Genomic DNA, 18012 nt, shown 5'->3' with positions numbered 1-18012 from the left:
AATCCTACATGTTGCCAACCTTACCTCGGCGTAACTCCTCATAGTTGTCATACTACTAAGTGCAATCAACGCTGAAGGCAGATGTCTTGTGCTTGAATTGTACTGCGGTCGTCAAATTGAGCCCTGTCTTTGCATTTTCTGGATTATGTCACCTACATGCAGTGAAATTACAGTGGGTGATCGTCGTTGGGCCCCCTACCCATTTTTTATTATAATACCTTGCCCAAATCATGAACTTATATGCATGGGAATTGTAATAATGATTTGAAAATTTTCCATAAGCCATGAGATTTTCCATAGTCAATAGATGAGTCCTTGAGATTAGGGTAGGTTCCCCAACCTAGTTCACCATTATTCTAATTACCTTGTGTAGAGTTGGCACACTTGGTTTGCACATCTACCAGCCTTGTCATTTTGACTTCTTAGAATATGGAAGAAGTTTTTTTGTGGAATTTGTTCCAACAACCCTTTGATTCTCTTCAGAAGATTCCCCAAGTGCTTATCTCTTGGCAAGGTCCCTTTGTATAGGTGTTGAATGGTGATGAGTGAATCCCCAAAAAGCTAATATTCAACACTTGTATAGTTGTATCTAATATTGAACCTTACAACATACCATGCATTTCTACCTAGTTGTTAGTCATTTTTCTCAATCCTCATGCATATCTCTTGAAAATATTTCCTTTAGGGCTATACAAAACCCCCTCCCTCTTGTCATCCCTAATTGTTTTGTATTAAATTAGTATAAGAAAGAAACTAAAAATAATATTGACTAAAAATAAATTTGTAATTAATTTTCATTTTTTTAATGATATATATATATATATATATATATTAAAATTACATTATAAATAATCATATAATAATGACAAAAGGATGAGATTAAAAAACCTAAAAACCCTTTATCCCTATAATAAAACTTAATATGCAGATTGTTATCCATCATTCTACTTATTGAGTTGATGTATAACTCCAACAATTATGAGAAAGATAAAACTTGGTTGACCTAACTATTGACATTAGCGTATAAATCATTGTTCTTTTTATGTGTTGTGTATTTTGAACATGTCACACCAATAATAATTATGAAAATATGTTTACTTGCACCAAACCTTCAAAACTTAGCGTTCAAATGTAAAATAGATGCTAATTTTTCTGGAGTGAGGTTCTTCCAAACTTAAAAACCTTATTTGCCTATATATTTTTATTTTTGACATTTGGGTTCATCCCTTCGATTTGTGGCCAAAAGAGATCACCTTGATTTTGATATCGGGAATTTATTTTTCACAACATATTACAGGGTGGAGGAGGAAATACTACATATACTGCTGTTGCTGAAGAAGCAGAAATAGAAACATAGAATAATAGTGAATTCCAGAGAAGCTCTGACATCACTGAGTGGTCTGTCCAAAAATTGATATAGTTTATTTGTTTGAGAGTAAAATAGTAGGCGGTGGCAGTAGGCCAAAGCTGATTTATCCTTATAATCACACAGCTGCACATAGAAATGGAGTCAGAATATTCTAAGACAAGATACCATACATTTGCAGGGAATCCTCTGATAGGCGCAGCTGCAGCTTCTTCTGCTTCAGTGCCATCTGATTCCTCTGATGGCGCTGAGTCAGCGGTGGCCTCTATACGCAGTCTCTTGACCGACACGGCAGAGGAAGAGGCGGTAGGTGGTGGAATTAGAATATTACCATTCAGGGATGGGAAGCCCCTGGTGGAATCCTCCTCTGCATGTACCAATTCTGACGAGGGGCCCACATGGCGCCTTGCTTGGCAGAGTGTCCACAAGTGCAGGGGGTTATTCGAAGCCTCTGGGCTGAACTTGGGGGAGGAGTCGCTGGTTTATCTGGGTCAGAGAAATGAGGTCGTTTATTGGGCCCTTGATTACACAGACCTGAACCTCGTCTCCCAATTTGGGTCCGAGGAGGGAAATAACGCTTACGTGGAGCTGAGGACATTGATGGTGGCTGCTGATTGGTCAGACGAGAATGCCATGGGAGAACTCTCAATTGCAGGGCAGGTAAGTGATCGATGTCGCATTCTGATAGTCTTTTTCCCCAAATAATTGCAAGGTTACACATAACAAGGCCCCTCCAATAGGCAATGACTATCCATGGCTTTGGACAATTAAACATTAACACTCCTCTCTAGTGTACTATCTCACACCAGTTGAGGTTGGGTTTGTGGTAGGCATATAAGTTCCAAAATACCAGAATCATTATGTCAATTGGATCCCAACAGCTGCAGTGATGCAGTGGTCCTCCTCGAAATTAAGGGTTTAGTGGTTGTGGGACAAATATGTTTGCTTGCTTGGGTGGCATCCTCCTCTTCCTATGTGGGAATAAATAAAAGGGAAATCTCATTTCCTCTTGTGCTATCTCACATTGGTCATTTCTTCTTGTGCTATACCACAGTAATTGTGAGGTCTGGTTATTCTCAATCTCATCTCTCACAAAAATAAAATGGAAATCTCATTTCCTCCTGTGCTATCCCACATTGGTTAATTGCGAGGTATGGTTATTCTCATCTCTCTCATAGAGTCATACATATAATGGAAATCTCATTTCCTCCTGTGCTATTCCACATTGGTTGAGGTGTGGTTATTCTCATCTCTAACATTGTGCTATCCCACATTGGTTGTGAGGTCTACCAATATAATGACATTTTTTCATCTCTTAAAATTGTACATACAAAGTCATCATTCAAAATAACTTTCCCCAGACCTGTACATGCAAAGTCACCATTACATCAAAATGACCTTGCCCAGGCCTACCCATGCAGTGCATGAAATTTAGCTCTTATATCTAACTTTCCACAATCTTTGCTTAATGCAATTAGGTGGGCTGAACATCAAATATTCGAGTCCAAAATTGGGAGTTTATCAATTTTAGTTGCATTTCCTTTAAGCAAATTTTCAACCGTTCTGGCATACCTCGTTTATATGGAATTTAGCAGTTATATTTTTTGTTCGATGATAGGCTAGAGCAATACTCGAGTGGCACGGTCTTTGTCAATTTTGTGGCCGGTGTGGGACAAAGACAAGCCCCCAAAAGGCGGGAAGGCGGAGGCATTGCCAGAACGATAGTTGCAAAAAGAGCTTTTACCCCCGAGTAGACCCCGTAAGTTATTTGTTCTTTCCTTTCTTTGTAGCTTACGCAGAATGCTGTTTTATGTATTTTAATAAATATTGTTGTTTTATGTATTTCAGTAATTAACGAGAAGCTCTTGATGAACAGGTGGTGATCATGTTAGTGATTGATAAAGCCAATGACCGTGCATTGTTGAGTCGCCAATCACGTTTTGTTCCTCGCATGTGGAGTTGTCTTGCTGGGTTTATAGAGGTAAATTGCTTTCCTATTCCCTAGTTGATGCCAAATGCAAACTTGGCATTGCTCAATGTGTGAGACAAGCTTTCTGACTATATAGTATATACTGTAGCCGAGCTTAGAAGAAAGTGGGCGAACAGCGGATGATTTTGGCTCAATCTGCGGAAATCATGGATTGACTATTACATACTCCAATAGGCATATGAAGTAGTTCTGTAATTAGAATCTGCTGGCATACCCTTGGCAAGTATAAATTGATTCTACCTTTTAAACCCACCTCTCTTCGACCATCTAGTTTATTCATTAGCAGTAGATAGTAGTGACCTATAATAGCAACCGTGTACAAAGGAAGACTTACCTTTAGAGAATCTTGAATTGCCAGTATTATCTGAGATCGACTCCTTTGTTCAATTTGATGCTATTAATCCATTTAGCCATGTGCTTTGGCAGCTTCACTCCATGTAACAAGCACCTTGAGTGGTTACTCTATTTTGCTTCATGTCTCTGTGAAAGTTGTATGATTGCAAAATAGGATAACTAAAGCACGAGTAGAAATCATCCAAAGGCTGCCATCTTATGAGCCTTGTGATTTTGAGTCATGGAATGCCTGTTGCATGTACATATAAGCTTGTGGTCTAATGGCAGAGTGTGATGCATGTTGCAAGTTCCATTACCATATTCTCCAGACTGGTTTGCAATTTTCGGAGTGCGGAGTTGAAACTAGGTCTATGTTGCGAACATCATGTCAGCGAAAATATAACTGAGGGTCCAGAAACGAGAACATTGGCAACATCTGGGAAAACATCGGAAAATATTGGCAAAATTTAAAAAATACAAATATATATATATTTCTTATTCTAAAGCTACAACAACATCAAATAAATGCATTGGTGCATAAATATGAAAAGAGAACTCATATATAAGATGTATAAGATGTCTGGTGATACATCACATGATCACACATCAACACTAAATCATGTCTTGAGTCTTGACTCCAAAGCCTTAAAATATCATCTAAAAATATAATGAATGTATTTCGTCATCCTGAGTCATCTACAATGAAATCAAATATATGAACTAGTGATTGCCTCTGCCTCTTTTACGAGAAAAAGTAATGGCTTTTTCTCTAAGGAAGAAGTTTGTGGGGCTAGAATTGAAGTATGATGTTCTCTATGAGGAATAGAGTCTAGACATTGTTGTCCTCCACTGGTGCTATTGCAAATTCGAACTTGCTCTGTCAGAGTCTGTGAAGGGGGTGGGTTGAGTGCACTCCCAGTGTCAATAGTCCCCTCCTGTGACGGTGTCTACTCTAGATCCTCCTTAACTTCCTCCTTTTCTTCTCTCTCCTTTGCTACATCCTCCTGTAACCAATCAAAGGTTGATTTGATGATAGACTTCTTCGTCTCAACTTGCCATCCAATAGTGGTGTCAATCCCATCCAACGAGATGGCCTCCACATCAAATGTTTCTTGAAGCTGCCTCACCTACAATCAGAGATTGTCTACTGATTGTAGTAGACATAAACCATGTCATTAAGGCATTGGGAGTCCAACTTGTTTGAGGGTCATAAATTATAAATTAATAACTCAATAATTGTAAATTTATATTTATAATACATAATTTAGAGGGTGACAAGGCATAAAATAATAAATTATAATTATGATGATTTCAAACTTTAAGTTGGAATTTTTTAACCTACTGCACTTCTTGTGTGTGTTTTGTCTCAAATACATTCTAGTCATTCTCGCATCCAAATGAGTTACATGTTTGGCTAAGCATCCAAATGGTAATTTTTTGTAAATGTGGCACTCTTGCGCCATAGCTTGTCCACCAAACATCTACAACAAATAAGAGAAACACAAGAAAATTCATTGAAATTTGAATGTTGAAAGTATAAACAAAGAGAAAAGAGACATTGAAACTTCAAAATTGAAACTTGAAATGATTGAAGCTTACCTGGCATTTGGTCTTCCTATTTTGAATGGTTGTGTAAAGGCCAAATGTTCCACCAACCATCTTATAAATTTCCATTTCCTTGGAAATCTCTGCTTGATCTTGCAAATCTAGCACCATCGTCTAAACACAAGTGAGGAATCCATCTATAACCTCATCATCAAATCTAAATCCATAGGTGTAAGAGAATGCTAGGTTGAGGTAGGTCCTTGCAACATCAATGGGGCGATGTAGTGTATTGTTCTGTCGCTCATCAATCACACCCCAAATCAATTGTTGTCTTTCAAATCGTGATCCCCTTTAACCTCATAATAGGAACAGATGGATTCTTTGGCCTTATCCATGGCCTCATACAAATAGCCCATTGTGGGCTTGTCTCCATCAACCAATTGAATAACCTTTACCAAAGGTTATTGATGGCACAAACCTCCTCCACTCTCGCCCAAAAGCTCTCCTGGTATGACACTAGCCTGCATATGGCTTCCCCCTCTAGTCTACGGTTGAATGATAAAGCATGCCACTCATCTGAAAGGAACATTCTCTTTACCTCCTACATACAATTCAAGAGAGACTTAAGAGGTATAAAGTTAGTGGCAAAACGTGTGATAGCAGGATGCACCAACTCCCTGTTATTTATGAATTTCCTCATTAAGCTAAGCACAAATGCATGATTATACATAAATTTTGCAATGCTTCTATTGATTCAACAATATCCCAAATAAAAAGAATTTTGCCCATATCCTCTAGAATCAAATCAATGCAATGTGCAACACAAGGAGTCCACAACAAGATAGGATACCTCATTATCAGCAACCTGCCTGTAGCAACATAGTTAGTAGCATCATCCATTTGACTTGGACAACATTTTGTGGACCCACCTATCGAATGTACCTGTCCAACAACTCATATAATAGTGTTGCATCTTTAATATGTGTAGAAGCATCAACGATATTTCATAAACATTGTCCCCTTGGGACAATTAACCAAGAGTTAAGTAGGGCCCTGCCCTTTTGATCGGTCTAACTCTGACACCACAGTGCATCTTGTGATTTCCCATGATGCCCTAAGCTCCTCTAATCTGCTAGTGCAATTATCCTTTTCATTTAGAAGGATAGGCCCTCTCAACTCATCATATGTAGGGGCCTTGTAGACTGGGCCAACAATAGCAACAACTTTAAACATTGCTGATAAAAAGGGTTGTTCTTGGCAATGTTAAAAGTAATGTCACTCCATAGAAAACACTTACTCACAAGATTATCTGCTGCTTGCTTCTCCTTTACCTTAACCATTGGCCTAGTTGAAGGTTGTGCACAAGGTGTGGTTCTAAGAACAAAAAATGATGAGGTTGTTGAGGGCATTGTGGAAGAAACACTATCACTTCTACCTCTTCCCCCTGGGACGATGAACCTCCTTGTATGTGGAACTGATTCTTCATAGTTGCTCTGGTTTCTTTGTTTACTTCCATATTATCAAGTGCTTTATTGGCAATATGAATAATTTATGGGCTTGCATTTGGGCAAATTCCCACTTCATGACCCAAAATTTGTGCAAGGTGCAATTTCAACTGGGTGATTCCCCCTACGTTTAACTTCCCACACAACTTGTAGTTGAACCTTTTTCTGTTAAACCACTCCCCCCAGGTTCAACATATTCCCATATAGCATCCAAACTTCTCAGCATTTTCTCTTGCAATATTGAATCTTCAAACTTCAAACTTCAAACTTCAACGCAATTGATAAACCCTTGGGCACAATTTTTTTGGAAAAAAGTTAAAATCAAATTCGAAGAATCAAAACCAAAAAAAATTGTATAAAAAATCACAACTTTAGATATATTGCATTCTACCAAAATGGTAGATCTCCCATAGTCCACTAAAACACAATAGAAAGAAGGGAAATTGATAGGCCTTCCTAAATCCCGTTAAAATATAGAAACAAACAACAAAGAAGGGAAAAAAGGGTTACTCTTACTTGTAAATCTGTCCACAGTTGAGGGAAATGAATGACCACTCCACAAAACAGTTAGGATGGCTAACGAAATTGCTCTCCTCCTCATCCTTGGCTCAAGGAAAACTCGCCTCCTCCCTTACTCTCCTTTGCCCTCGGTTTGTTCTTAAAATGACCAAAAAAACCCAAAAGATCGCTTCAAAATGGGCTTTTTATGAGGTTTGACACTTTTTTGTTGTGGTACATGATGCTATCGCCCAAGAAAAATGTGTGCTGCAGTGAGGATGGTTTCATGCTTTTTTCAAAAAAACGTTGAAAAAGCATGATTTTTATTGCCCACCAAAAATGTGCGCATTTCTGCTGGTGATAACATCATCGTATGGTTTTAAAGCGCAAAAAAGTGCGATGTTGGCTATAACATCATGCTTTTAGCAACAATTGTGTTCCTAGATACCCTACTAAAATGCTTCTGTCTTTGCAAAATTCATTACCATAATAAATTCTACTCGTGTAGCTGCACATGTGGGTTCTACGCTAGAGTTTGCACTTGCATGAAGTGGTGCCAAGTAAGAAAAAATTTCATCTTTAGTGGAGTAAATGTTGTATCCTCTTTTAACATATGATTCTGTCCTATGTTCTATATAGATTTATGTTTTTGAATTTTGGGGGGGGGGTTTACTTTGTCGCAAGGTGGTGAGGGAGCGATTAAGTTCGGGGGGTCAAACCTTGTTTCAGTCTTTTTTCCAGTAGCTATCCCTTTTCTTTGATATCTTTTTTGTTTTCAAGAGGATAGGTGTATTCTAATTTTGTGTTGTGATAAGAAGTTGTTATGTCCGCTTGTGGGAGAGTTTTGGTCTACGAGCTTGTCATTACCACCCTAGATTCTTCGTGATCCTTTGGTCTCCAAGATGGAAGACGAGATGTTGGATTACGATCCTGACAACCCTTGTCACAACTCAATTTTCGTATCCTAATTCGAAGTTAATGTGATTGGTTCTGAACCATTGATCTCACCTCACGATTGGGTCCCCATGTAGTCTCGACATCGTCGGCAAGAAATGGGGTTGAAAGGTGGTAACTCTCTCATTCCTCCAGTCAATGAGCCATAGTTGTACCTTCTGGCCAGTGTCTGAAGCGAAGGCTGCAGACACTAACCCTCGTATCATACATTCTTCGAAATCTACCTTGAAACCTTGTAGAGAGAAGGCCAAAATGGTTGTTGGTGATGACATATAGCTCTCAGACATTCTTGTTCTCTAGGAGCGAGCATTAGTGGGGCATTTTGTAGGCAAGGTGGTGCACCCTCCTACACTTGAGTGCTGGTTACAAGCAAATCAGGTGCCCTTTTTGGGGTCTGTTCCTCAATTCCACATTATGATTTAGGGATGGTTTTGCGTTATTCTTTCTTCTACAGAGGAGGTTGAGAAAATTTTAGCCAAGGACGGTCTTAGGGCCTTTTTGGTCTCTCCCTCTAGCGATGGCACCTGGATTTCAACGCAACACACCAACCGATGTAGTCTCAGAAGGTTTGGGCCCTGTTGCCTGGCTTACCTCTGATTTTTTGGAACCCGCAAAACTTGGTAGAAATCGTTAACAGAATTGGACGTTTCGTGGGTGTGAAGGATTGTTTTTCGAAGCATGATCGCAGAGTAGCGTGGGTGCAGGTGGAGTTCAATTTGAAGGAAGGCCTTCTCGAGGACATTGAATTATATTATCAAGATAACTCGTGGATTTAGATCACTGACTATTGGAGGCTTCCCTTCAGGTGCTATGCCTGCCACAAGGTAGGTCACCTAGTTGATACTTGTGCATTCAATGTTCAAAATCTTTGGCCACAAAAGAAGTAATGGGTTAAAAAATCGCCTATGGTTAATGTGCAGTCTTCTCTAGTGCAGATCAATAATTCGTGGATGGATAAGGCCTCTCTTCCTCCACAAGGCGATGGGACAACAACTATTGAAGAACCATTGGTTACATCTTAAGCTACGGTCCCGCGTAAGCTTCCTCCGATTTCCTCTAGATTTCTTGTCACTGGTACATCTATTAATGAGGCGAATAAAAATGATTTTTTTTGCGAAAAGAACTATGAAGGACCCTTTGAACACATTTTTTTAAGCAATGATTTATGACTGGGGAAGCCTAGTATTTGACCATATTTCCCTATTAATGTTATGTAATTAATGGTAATGTTAAATTCTTAAAGTAGAAGGATGAAAATAAAGGATAAAGGAGAATAATGTTAAATTCTTAAAGTAAAAGTGACATTCTCCTTTATCCTTTATTTTCATCCTTTTACTTCAAGAATTTAACATTACCAATCTTTTATTTTCATCCTTTTACTTAAATTTTTAACATTAACATTAATTGACTCAGGATATTTGAGAGTGGTTCCGAACTCATTAGATTTCATATGGAGAAAGTAGAATTTTAGATCCCACTCAAAATGCAACAAACTTAATAGTTTTTTAGGATTTTAGGATTAGGGGGATTGCAATGTTTCCAATGGATTTTGTCATATATGATGGCATGAAAGTAGCATCTAGTCAAGAGCACCAACCCCTCTATGTACATTGATGTTAGTGGCATTGATTGTTAAACTCCTCTATCATGATCCTACAAAAAATGTACCCATCGCTCGAAGAAAATCTTGACTTGACATGCTAAGCTTTTTCTATCTTATTTTAATGCTTAGAGGGTGATATTGATGATGAAGATCCCAATATAGGCAAATATTTTGATGATATGTAGGTATTTGTTGTAGCATGATTTTTTTTGGATGCTAGAGGCCATCTAGGGCCTATTTGTTGATGTATTTTCGATTTAGAGATGGATTGCACTTGGTGCTATTTTGGTTATGTGCAACCTTACATGCTATATAAATGAGAACTTTTGCTTATTTGTGTATAAAAGTTTAGATTCATATGGATGCATATTAATATATATGTTTTTCTTTAAAATTCAAATATTTTATGTGCTTTTGGTTGACCGGTTTATTGGACCGATATTTTTACTGGTTTCGGTCCAGTTCTGATTGATTCTCGGTTCAGGGGGTCTACCGATTCGATGACCAGTTCGATTTTGATAACATTGATTGGGTTCTCTCAACATTCATCCTTTAATCTTAGGGGGCGATTCGAATTTTATAATCTCGCTTAGGGAAGTCTGGGGCATTGCTATGAGAAAGGACCCCTTGGAATATTTTTTCACTCATCTCATTAGCTCCTCCAACCTTGTTGATCTTGAACCTGTCAATCTCACTCCCACTTGGAGGAATTCCAGAGCCAACGAGGATGCCATAGCCAAAAGGTTATATCGCGTCCTTATATTAGATTCTTTCTTTTCTTCGACTCTCAAAACTAAATCTTGGGTGGAAGATGGTGGTCTATCGGATCATTGCTCGATCTTCCTCGAGATGGTCATTGATGATTTAAAATCTCCTATCCCCTTTTGTTTTAATCATGTCTGGCTCCGTGAAGAGGAATATATCAAATTGATCGAAGACTCTTGGGTTCCTCTTAGTTTGTCACCAACCTTAAACAATTGGAAAGTCAGATTCATGACATATTTTCATCAAACCTTGTAGGTACCTTCTCCACAAATGTCATTGAAAATTTGCGCAACTTGGAATGTAGAAAGAGGGAGCTTCTCGCATGAGAGGAGGAAACTTGGTGCTTAAGAAGTTAGCTGATATAGATTAAGGAAGGAGATAATAATACAAAGTTTTTTCACAGTTATGCAAACATGAGAAAAAACATAAATACAATATGGTCTATCAAGGATCATAATGGATCCTCTTTCTCTTCTTTCCAAGACATTGCTAGGATCATAACACATCATTTTAAATCTATCTTCTCCCAACTTGATGGTTGTCCTATCTAGGAAGTGTTGGAGACATTATCCTTATTTCCTTGTGCCATCTCAGATGAAATGAATGAATCTTTGTTGGTTGATGTTTCAGAGGGTGAACTACTGTCTCCAATCACAAGCCACACAAAAAGGAAAGTGTCCTGGCCCAGATGGATTGATGATTGCATTTTTCTCTAGGTTTTAGGATCCCATCAAAGAGGATCTTATTAAGGTCATTAGAGAATCCCAAACATTGGGTAAGGTTTTGACGACTTTGAATTCCACTTTCATTGCATTTATTCCAAAAGTCTAGAATTCCGAATCATTTGACGGCTTTCGCCCCATATCATGTTGTAATATGATCTATAAACTAATTACTAAAATCATTTCCAATTGTTTAAAGCCTGTTACCCACCACTTGTGGGTAGTGTGTATAGGAGAATTTTTTTCTCCTAGATGGTCCTCAGCCGACAGCCAACAGCCCCTTGCAGTCACCAGATAGCTCAATGTGCCATTGTCTCCGCTACCTGAGCCAGCGATGTGGTCCCTCGACCACTTGTCATGAATGTGTGTTTGAAGGTCGGCCTCTCGACCCCAAAGGTATGGCTTTTCATTGGTATAGTTGAGTAATTTTCCTTACTTGTTGTGGGCACTTTTGCGCATGGATTGGTGGGGGGATTTAGCGGAAAGAGTGCGCTAGGCTTCTATTCTTGTCTCCATTACTTGATTTCGTGGTTACCCTTGTATTCTAGTTCCGTGGGATCTCCTTTACTGGCCATTAGCTTTAGGGATGGCACTACATGAGAAATCTTGGTTTTGGTTGCGTGGTCCCGCTTTATGATACCGCCTACATCACTCCCCTTCCACTCATTTTAGCCCCATTCATCTATTCTCCCATCGGGTTCACGTGTCCACTAGGTCCACATGGGGTTAGCCTCGCCCTCCCTTGTCCACAACTTGGGTTGGACCTGGAATGATGCCCCAGAGATTGATGCAGCTAAAAAGAAAGGAAAAATCATAATTTGACCACTTCCAATAGGAAATGTACCACAAAATGCAAAAGATGGCCGAGACATACAAATTTAGCACATGGGCAAAAGCCAAACATGAGCTCTACCCCTTATCCATGACCATTACCTTGGTTCCTATGGACCCTAAATGAGTCCCCTCCATCATTAAGGAACCATGATTGTCCCAATCCCTGGTGAGCGATGAACTACCCCACCTTAAGGGGGTATCCACTGCTATATATTACACATCATGCTCTCATCCCTTGGAGCCCCGAGTAGGTCTGAAGACAAATCAATCAAAGGCAAAAGGCATATGAAGAAGGGTGGAAAAACAAAGATTGGGGTAACTCATGTACCACGATTTGCTCCCTCCTACACTCATATACCCAAGTGTGGGCTTCCCCTATTATAGCTACCCTTGCACCTTGACATGTGGTTTGGATGCATGGAAAATTTTAGCGGCTAATATTCGCAGATGGGCTAATTTTCCATGTTTTTTTCCAAAAAAAATATTCGCCAATTTCCATTTTTCCTAAAATCGATTCGCCCAAATTTTAAAAGATAAAATTATTTTATAAAAAATCGCCAAAATTTTATATAGACTGTCACCAAAACTTTATAAAGGCTATATAAAATCTTTAGAAATTTGAATGTTTTGATAAAAATATCACCAAACATTTTACAATTTTCATATTAGGGAATAATAAGATTCACCAAGGTTTCTAAACTTTAAAATAAATTTTAACCTTTAAAATTTTCCCTGCTTGGATGATTCCTCTGATCCCTGCTCCATTCCATTACTATATCATTTGCCACCTACCACTTGAGGGATTTACCATGGACATGTCACCCCCTTTAGAGTTTGAAACCACCTAATAGGGTCTTTGGTTAACCCCTTATTGAGCTTGGAGACACTTGTACATGCCAAAGCCCACTATGGAAGGGCATGCCACCATGAAGTGCCCCATTGATCCCATGACTTGTAAGCTTTATTACTTGATTATTCTAATGACTTGTTGTATTGGAGGGCAAGGGGACGCATTGGATCTTATGTAGGATTGCAGGTGGGTCTCCATTTGGGGCTTGGTCTCCCTATACGGGGTCCTAGCCCTCTAGAGGGCCACATTGGCACTTGTAGGGTGAGCGTTGAGAGCCACAGGCCTCTAACATCCCAATGATTACTTCATGGATCCATAGCAACGCTCATTGATTGCTCGTGTTTCACCTTTTGGGTGAGGATGATGCACTTAGTTCACCATGCCCAGCCGACTCCACACTTGCACCATACACTCGGCAGATGTTTAGGGTCTAGAGATTGTCTCCCTTTGTAGAGGGAGGGCTTATGTCATCATTCTAGCCCTTATAGATAGTTTACAGGCATTTTCGATCCATTTGGAGACCATGAGGATGCCCTTGTGCCCCACACCGACTCGGGAGCACCACAGGTTCTGACTTGGAAAACAAGGGGCCAACCCCTTGTCCATTATGTTTGGAGTCCATTTCTACATCATGACACCCGTTGGATTTCATTAGGTCTCCTCAAAGGCCCAATGACTCACTTTGTTGATAATTCAACCCTCTTGAGAGGCTTACCTTTACATTATTGAGCTATTTGGTGGGCTTGTCACCAAAAGTATTGTTATTATGCACATTATTTTATTTTAGGGGCTAAATTAGGCCAATTTAGCTAAATCGAATTCTTTAGAGAATGTATAAATAGAAGTGAGATGATTCATTTTCATCATCATCACTTGGATTGGTTTTTTTTCTCTTGTGAGATTTTCGCTATTCCTTTTGGAGGACGAATTTGGATGACATGAATGAATTTTGATGTATGGATCTTCTATCTCTTGTCTTGGAGCTTCACTATTGGCATAATATGATGGTTGGATATACTCTTTTACACATGTAAGTGATCTTTTCATTCATACTCTTGTTATCTACTTTAATACATAAATATTGCTGGGATTTTCGCTATACTAGGTCTGAAATTCATTGCTTTTCTTATGCAAAATTGTGGAAATATTGGTCCTTTATGCTTTGCATCATTTCATGTATCATGTGTGAATGGGCGAATGTTCATAGAGATTGTTTCTATTGACCACATCTTAATAATTCATCATTGCACATCGAAGTATAAACTCTTCTAGCAGTTGCTCTCATGCCCTTATTGCCAGGTGAAGTTGTCTAGGAGACAACTTGATCGGATATAGTTCCTCTAAATCACAAATTCATATTGACTCTATATTCTCCAAAGGATTAGGCACTGATACTCCATTGGTGATCACTCAAAAGCATATTTTTCTCACCTCTCTCTCTTTCTTTCTTGGCCTAGCCTCCATAGGTGACCTAGGGCATCAATTTTCTCACAATTTATCCATAAAAAAAGTTCGATCTTTTGCCCACTACTGTGCTGTTGTGTCTACTAGAGGCTCTCCAAACTTCACGAATTTCCGACGGTGGGATCTTGAGATATTTCAAGCCCTAGCTCAAGGATTGATTCTTGCCCTTTGTTTCCCATTGGCTAGTAACCTCATCGGGATCATAGCATCAAATTATCATAAGAAGATTCTTTCTTTCATCCCCTTCCCTTCCCTAATTAGGTCAAATACATCCTTGGTTGATCAACTCCATACCCTTGACCTAACTTCGGGTCCACTTGGCCCTTTGTGGTCCCACAACTCGTTGACTCCAATTCCACAAAGATCACTTAGAAGCCAAGCATCCACAAGGCCTTTTGAGACTAGGGGCTACATTGACAAAGCACACTCTCATACCCTATCCTCCAAGGCCCTCTTAGCCCTTCCTAGAGAGCCCATCACCTTGCTTCTAAAGCAAGCAATCCATTTATTTGAGTCTCTCTTGTAGGCCATAGGAATCACTTCCTCATCTTATCATTGACCATATATTTCTCGTGATTCCATCATACGGGTCTCCTCCCATTGGTGAAAGTCCGTAAAGAGTAGGGAGCCTTAGCTGAGGTGACAGTGGGCTATTGCTCCATTGTTTCCCTTGACCTAGTAGTAGCCCTTGAGCGGTAACATTTTGGTGTCGTTGCCAGGGAGGAAGCAGGTCCACCTCCCTAGTGAATCATTGAGGAATTGATTTATTGACGACATTCAAATATTCCTCTGGCGACTCCATTCATTGTCAAGACCCCTAGTTTACTCGAAGGTGACAATATTCCTCCTTTAACTAGGGCCATTGCAAAAAGGGGAGAACGAACTCCATCGTCAGTTAGAACCGCCCTTCTCCCTGAATTTGAAAAGGTCAGTTATCCTACCCCAAAAATGGCATCTGGTTCTAACATTGACCCTAAGCAAGACCAACCCAAAATGACCAAAAGTGAAAGGCATTTAGTTAGTGTTTTTGCCCTTTGAAATTGAGTGATGAACCCAAAAACATGAAGTACAATAACTGGTTGCCTAAGTTCAAAGGTGATGCTACCATAAGTGCCCGTGACTTCGTTGAAGAGTTTTATTGGAACATGTCTCATAGGTTCATATTCGATGAGGATGGACTCATGTTGTTTTTCACTTTGTCTCTTGAAGGACAAGCAAGGGAATGGTACCTTAGTCTTCCCCTAGCATGCATAGAAGACTTTGACCGATTTGGGGACATGTTCATGAGAAGATGGTCATGTAATGCACAAGGAACCTTCAACATTGAGAAGTTCTATCAAATAACTAGGGGTAGTTAGGGATATCCTCGACCATTTGAAGCTCCCTGATGCTAATATTCTTGACAAACTCATCAAAGCTGTGGGTAGCCACCTAACTTATGCATTAAGGGACAAGAAATCTTCAACCTTGGTTGAGGCTAAAGAGATAGCAGTGGAAGTTGAGGAAAATTTACGAATCTCCAGAATGAATGCTAATGACCACCTAAAAGCTAAGGCAGAGGTCAAGAAGGAAAAATCCAAAGATCAACATGAAGAAACCCTTCTAGTGCTCCTCAGGAAAATGAAAAAGCTCATTGAAGAAATGAACTCACAAGATAGGCTCTACATGAACAAACTCATTGCCTTAGAAAGGGCCCAAAAGTCTAGCTATATCCCAAAAGGGAAGCCTTTTCCTAAAAAGCAAAATGAAGAGGACAAGTCGGGCTCATCTCAAGTCCCCAACACTTTGGCTCCAAACAATGCAATTGAGTAAGATTCATCTTCTGAAGATGAGAAAAGAGATGAGGATGAGAGTGACGATGAAGAAGTAAATGAACAGACTAACCTTGTAGAATCCAAAGTCTTCAACATTTTGCTGGGGGGTTCATACACTCATCCTCCCATTAGTGAGGTTACCTCCAAAGAAGAAAAGGAAGAGCCAATCCTCAACGCTTATGAGAGTGGAAGATTTAAAGGGGTTCAATATTCACGAAAGGACAACAATAAAGACCCCACAACCTCCAAGGAACCCAACAAAGACGAATCAATTCCCAAGTAGGTCCCTCCTAAAGAACCTCTCCCTAAAGATTCTCTAAAAAGGATCCTCCAAAGAAGGCCAATCCCAAAAAGGATCCTTGAAAGAAAGAGACCATCAAGAAAAGGGATAAGGGCAAAGAGGTCGGACTTGACATTGATCTAGAGACTACTATAGGGAAAATGACTGTGCCAGTCCCATTAAAGGAGATTGCAAAACTTCCCCGACAACAATGGAAAATCAAGAAATCCCTGGGCTTTGAAGAGGAAGAATTACCCGAAGACTTGCAAAACATTCACCTTCCTGACTTAAACCCAGGACATGAGCCATTCATGCTTACCTTAGCCATCAATGACCTTCTGTTACATAATTGTATGTTGGACTCAGGGGCTTCCGCAAACATCATGCCATTAAAGGTCATGAAGCAATTGGGTCTTAGCATCACTCGAAGGTATAAAGATGTGTGTGGTTTCAACTCCAAACCTGTCAAAGTAGAAGGCCTCATAAAAGACCTTAAGGTTTCCCTGGCTATGAACCCTGATATATCATTGCTTATGGATGTTGTGGTCATAGATATCCCTGATGTCTGGGGGATGCTATTATCGAGGAAGTGGGGAGCCACTGTTGGAGGTCATCTCCAAATGGACCTATCATACGCCACCATTCCGCAGATTGATGGTACCCCCTTCATTCTTTATAGGGAGCCTGCCTACCCTACTCATGTGGTCAAGCCAGGACCGATTCCATATTACAAAACACATGAGATTGACAAACCTTCTTCCGTTCTGTTGAGAAATCTAGGGCAATCTGGTTAGGATTTATTTAAATTTGATTCTCTATTTCAATGACACATTCTTGTGATTATATTATTGCTTCATCATTATTATAGTGTTCAATTCATCATCAAGACAAGTGCCAATAAGAAGATCACAATGCAAACAAGGAGACACCAGAAATAGGCTCAAAGCCAGGGCAAAACCCCTCAACAGGGGAAAACCCAGAAGCTTCTCTTCTTATAGAAATTTCAAGGAAGACTTCCAAGACCAAGACACAAGCCAGAGTCACCAAGATCAAGCCAACCATCAAGAATATATGCCTCTGATGTTGAAACATCTCCAACCTGTGGAAACCCTAAATCAAGCCAACCATAAAAAAATTCGCTACTTTGGAGCATAAATAAACTCGCATAGCTCAGGCAAATTTTCTTCCAACTTCGCTTGCCTTCTCCTTCTCTTCTAGCACCCTCAAACTTCCCTTCTGGACCGCAGAACATCATTATGGATGATGTATTTCAAGTGTGATTTGAGAGGTCAAAATCCTTTTTATTTATAGCCTTCGCATGAGCTAGAAGGGTTTTCTAGGCCGACTTGAAGGAGGGTGGCTGATTTGATCTTGGGGTCTTTCTAGACTTTTCTTTACAACAAAAAATAATATATCTTTTTTTTAATACAAATTCCCAATGGGTCTTTTTACATTATTATGCTGACTTTGACTCAATACTAAAACCCTT

The 18012-nt window shown here is 39.6% G+C and overlaps 1 protein-coding gene across 1 annotated transcript; it reads left to right on the top strand.

Annotated features, from left to right (window-relative positions):
- Positions 1-1182: 1182 nt before the first annotated feature.
- LOC149144445 (nudix hydrolase 19, chloroplastic-like) lies at positions 1183-3543 on the top strand. The gene is made up of 4 exons (XM_089452161.1): positions 1183-2026; positions 2985-3125; positions 3243-3347; positions 3445-3543. The coding sequence occupies exons 1-4, from the start codon at positions 1505-1507 to the stop codon at positions 3541-3543; spliced, it is 867 nt and encodes a 288-aa protein (XP_089308287.1). The 5' UTR covers positions 1183-1504.
- The last annotated feature ends 14469 nt before the right edge of the window (positions 3544-18012 follow it).

The sequence above is a fragment of the Pinus tabuliformis genome, chromosome X (assembly GCF_031772625.1).
Source record: "Pinus tabuliformis cultivar Carrire ecotype Pingquan chromosome X, CPIR1, whole genome shotgun sequence".
Taxonomy (NCBI): Eukaryota; Viridiplantae; Streptophyta; class Pinopsida; order Pinales; family Pinaceae; genus Pinus; species Pinus tabuliformis.
Note: the sequence above shows the minus strand (reverse complement) of the source record. Positions and strands in the feature narration are given on the sequence as shown.

Coding starts and splice junctions, on each gene's coding strand:
- LOC149144445 (XM_089452161.1), top strand. CDS start 1,505: ATGGAGTCAGAATATTCTAAGACAAGATACCATACATTTGCAGGGAAT. Junction 2,027..2,984: donor AACTCTCAATTGCAGGGCAG/GTAAGTGATCGA, acceptor GTTCGATGATAG/GCTAGAGCAATACTCGAGTG. Junction 3,126..3,242: donor TTTACCCCCGAGTAGACCCC/GTAAGTTATTTG, acceptor CTTGATGAACAG/GTGGTGATCATGTTAGTGAT.